General features: G+C 40.1%; 1 protein-coding gene across 1 annotated transcript in view; it reads right to left on the reverse strand.

The window, feature by feature from the left end:
• Window positions 1-687: 687 nt before the first annotated feature.
• Window positions 688-4024, reverse strand: part of LOC128690243 (EF-hand calcium-binding domain-containing protein 7) — a 13633-nt gene continuing 10296 nt past the window's right edge. Inside the window, exon 2 of the mRNA XM_053778830.2 lies at window positions 688-1437. Coding sequence (XP_053634805.1) covers window positions 1390-1437 — 48 coding nt within the window. The 3' untranslated portion in view covers window positions 688-1389. The remainder of the gene's footprint in view (window positions 1438-4024) is intronic.

Here is a 4024-nt window from a genome sequence, read left to right on the forward strand (position 1 = left end):
CCTTCACCAGCACAAGGGATCTTCCTTCCAGGTGTTAATTATTATGTAACATTTAATCGGGGATACAAGAGAATTCAAATGTTGAATGTATGCTGTGGCAGCTTTCTTGGACAGTACAGGATTTGTAAACAGAAGATTTTTATAGACTTCATTTTCAAAAATGTGAAATATTAAAAAAAATGTGCTAAAAACAATAAAACCATTTGGGAAGTACATACAGTACGTATATGAATTTTTAAATGCCTAAAGATTCTAAGAATACAGTGGACCCCCGGTTAACGAACTTTTTTCATTCCAGTAGTATGTTCAGGTGCCAGTACTGACCGAATTTTTTCCCATAAGGAATATTGTGAAGTAGATTAGTCCATTTCAGACCCCCAAACATACACCTACAAATGCACTTACATAAATACACTTACATAATTGGTCGCATTTGGAGGTGATCGTTAAGCAGGGGTCCACTGTATTGTTATAATTAAGACTTAGATTCTGAAATCCAAGCTAGGAACACCATTAAAGATATGATCATAATTAACAATCTGAAACTAGCATTAGATATATGTATGAAGTTCGTTTTGAGTTAAAAATAATTACAGCATACAATATTATACAATAAATGCTTATTTAATTATAAGTAAATATAGTATACTGCAGTTTCATCATAATTTTGTTAATAAAATTTCCACATAACTGAGTATGGCAATATTTAATTTCATGTCTTCATAATACAATATACTTAAGGGTTACTCAAATACATATCTGAAGTACAGTACTGTGTTCTACAAAGAAAATACAAGCTATAAAACTATGTAAACACTCTTTGCTTGTAGCAAACTCAATCCAGAAATTATGAAGTTACTTTAATTACAGAGTTCAAATACTGTGCTAAGAGCTTGGGTTGACCTGGAACATAGGTCTGGAGTTGTGAAATATCCATGGTGGTAAGCTTCTCTTGCAGTGTGTTGGGGTAACAAAAAAAGCAGAACCCACTGTCAGCAAGTTGCTCTGCAAGTTCAGTTTGGTGGTTGGCCATCAGTGTGTTGTTGACTACAGCTACCAAGGGTTTGCCTGCCCCTAGTGCCTCCAAGCAAGACCCAGCACCTGCATGACTTATCACAAGATCTGCTGTAGCAAAATCCACGTCAATGGATGGTTTCAACCGAAAATGAGTTACTGTGACTCCGTGGAATTCTCCATCTTGTGGTATGAATTCTCCTTGTCCGATTTGAAGTGTAACTTTGGTGTACCCTTTTTCTCGTAAAATGGCCAGAGTATCTTCCTCAGTAATAGCTTGAATTAAGGCATCAAAACGAGTAGTGCCAACAGTGACAAACACTGTCTTCCCTTCCATGTTTCTTACAGTGTGATTTTTATGACTGCCATTATACCTTATTCCTCTTCTTCAGCCAACTCGTTAGTAACCACAGCCTCACACACCTGGGATTTGGGATGAGCAAGCTGTGAGTGTTTATATGTATTTGCATAATATTGTATTATACAGACCTGTGTACTACTGTGATAAGCAGCTTTATGCATGTAATTCAAGGAGAAAACTACCTTAAAAGGTTTACTTAAGCAAGTTAAATTCTTGATAACACAACTACACTAATTCATTTAAAGCAAAAGCCAGAATGAAATTCACATTATTCTTATTTTTATACATATAATTTTTATTATACAGTGGACCCTCGCATAACGCTATTAATCCGTTCCTGAGAGCTCAATGTTACGCGAAATTATCGTTATGCGAATTAATTTTCCCCATAAGAAATAATGGAAATCAAATTAATCCGTGCAAGACACCCAAAAGTATGAAAAAAAAAAATTTTTACCACATGAAATATTAATTGGTCGCAAACTTAAGAAGACATGCACAGTTACATGACACTTACCTTTATTGAAGATCTGGTGATGATTGATGGGATGGGAGGAGGGGAGAGTGTTGATGGTCTTAGTGTTTAGAAGGGGAATCCCCTTCCATTAGGACTTGAGGTAGCAAGTCCTTTTCCGGGGTTACTTCCCTTCTTTTAATGCCACTAGGACCAGCTAGGACTTCTGTCGCACAACATATCTGTCCATAGAGGTCTGTACCTCTCGTTCCTTTATGACTTTCCTAAAGTGGTTCACAACACTGTCAGTGTACAGGTTGCCAACACGGCTTGCAACAGCTGTCTGAGGGTGATTTTCATCCATAAAGGTTTGCACTTTAAGCCACATTGCACAGATTTCCTTAATCTTTGAAGTAGGCAACTTCTTCAATTACTCTCTCCCCTCCTCCGAAGCAGTTTCCTCAGGTGTGGCCTCATGCTGATGAAGATGATCTAGCAGCTCATCAGTGGCTAGTTCTTCATTGTCCTCCTCCACCAACTCTTCCACATCCTCCCCACTAGCCTCCAACCCCAAGGACTTCCCCAATGCCACAATTGATTCCTCAACTGGCATACGCCTCTCAGGGTTAGCCTCAAATCCTTCAAAATCCCTTTGGTCTACACATTCAGGCCACAGTTTCTTCCAAGCAGAGTTCAAGGTCCTCTTAGTCACTCCCTCCCAAGCCTTACCTATAAGGTTTACACAATTGAGGATATTAAAGTGATCTCTCCAAAACTCTCTTAGAGTCAATTGAGTTTCTGAGGTCACTGCAAAGCATCTTTCAGAGCTTTTGTGTACAGTTTTTGAAGTTTGCAATAACCTGCTGGTCCATGGGCTGCAGGAGAGAAGTGGTATTAGGAGGCAAAAACTTGACCTTAATGAAGCTCATGTCCCCACAAAGTCGCTCTGCCAAGTCTGTAGGATGACCAGGGGCATTGTCTAACACCAGGAGGCACTTAAGGTCTAATTTCTTTTCAGTTAGGTAATTTTTCACAGTGGGGGCAAATGCTTGGTGTAACCAGTCATAGAAGAAGTCCCTAGTGACCCCATGCCTTACTGTTTGCCCTCCACAGCACACACAAATTAGCCTTGAGGATATTCTTTTGCCTGAATGCTCTGGGAGTTTCAGAGTGATACACTAATAAAGGCTTCACTTTGCAAACACCACTAGCATTGGCACACATTAACAGAGTAAGCCTGTCTTTCATAGGCTTATGTCCTGGGAGTGCCTTTTCCTCCTGAGTAATGTAGGTCCTGCTTGGCATTTTCTTCCAAAACAGGCCTGTTTCATCACAATTAAACACCTGTTTAGGTTTCAGTCCTGCACAGTCTATGTACTCCTTGAATTCCTGCACATATTTTTCAGCTGCTTTGTGGTGCGAACTGGCAGCCTCACCATGCCTTATCACACTATGTATGCCACTACGCTTCTTAAATCTCTCAAACCAACCTTTGCTGGCCTTAAATTCACTCACATCATCACTAGTTGCAGGCATTTTTCTAATTAAATCCTGATGCAACTTCCTAGCCTTTTCACTTATGATCGCTTGAGAGATGCTATCTCCTGCTATCTGTTTTTCGTTTATCCACGCCAATAAGTGTCTCTCAATATCTTCTATCGCTTGCGATCTCTCTTTCGAAAACACAGTTGAACCTTTGGCAAGAACAGCTTCCTTGACTGCCGTTTTCTTGGACACAATAGTAGCGATGGTTGATTGGGGTTTACTATACAACCTGGCCAGCTCGGAGACACGTACTCCACTTTCATACTTAGGAATGATCTCTTTCTTCATCTCTATAGTAATTCTCACCCTTATTCCTGTAGGGTTGGCACTAGAAGCTTTCTTGGGGCCCATGGTCACTTATTTTGCAGATGAAATCACCAAAAACGCTGTAATAATACGAAATGTTCCGATTGTATGCTTGGATGTTACCGCGGAGGCTGGCTTGTAAACAATGCCACCGGCGGAACATGTGAGGCTGGCTCAGGCTGCACATTAGACGTGTCTCGGACGAATAGTGTTGAGCGAGCTTTTTAGCAGTATGCGAGGCAAAATTTTAGCGATAAAATGTATCGGTACGCGGATTCAACGTTATGTGATGCCAACAGTATGCGAGGGTCCACTGTACTATATTTAAAAAAGAAACCTGAGAA

This window comes from Cherax quadricarinatus, chromosome 32 (assembly GCF_038502225.1).
Source record: "Cherax quadricarinatus isolate ZL_2023a chromosome 32, ASM3850222v1, whole genome shotgun sequence".
In the NCBI taxonomy this organism is placed as follows: Eukaryota; Metazoa; Arthropoda; class Malacostraca; order Decapoda; family Parastacidae; genus Cherax; species Cherax quadricarinatus.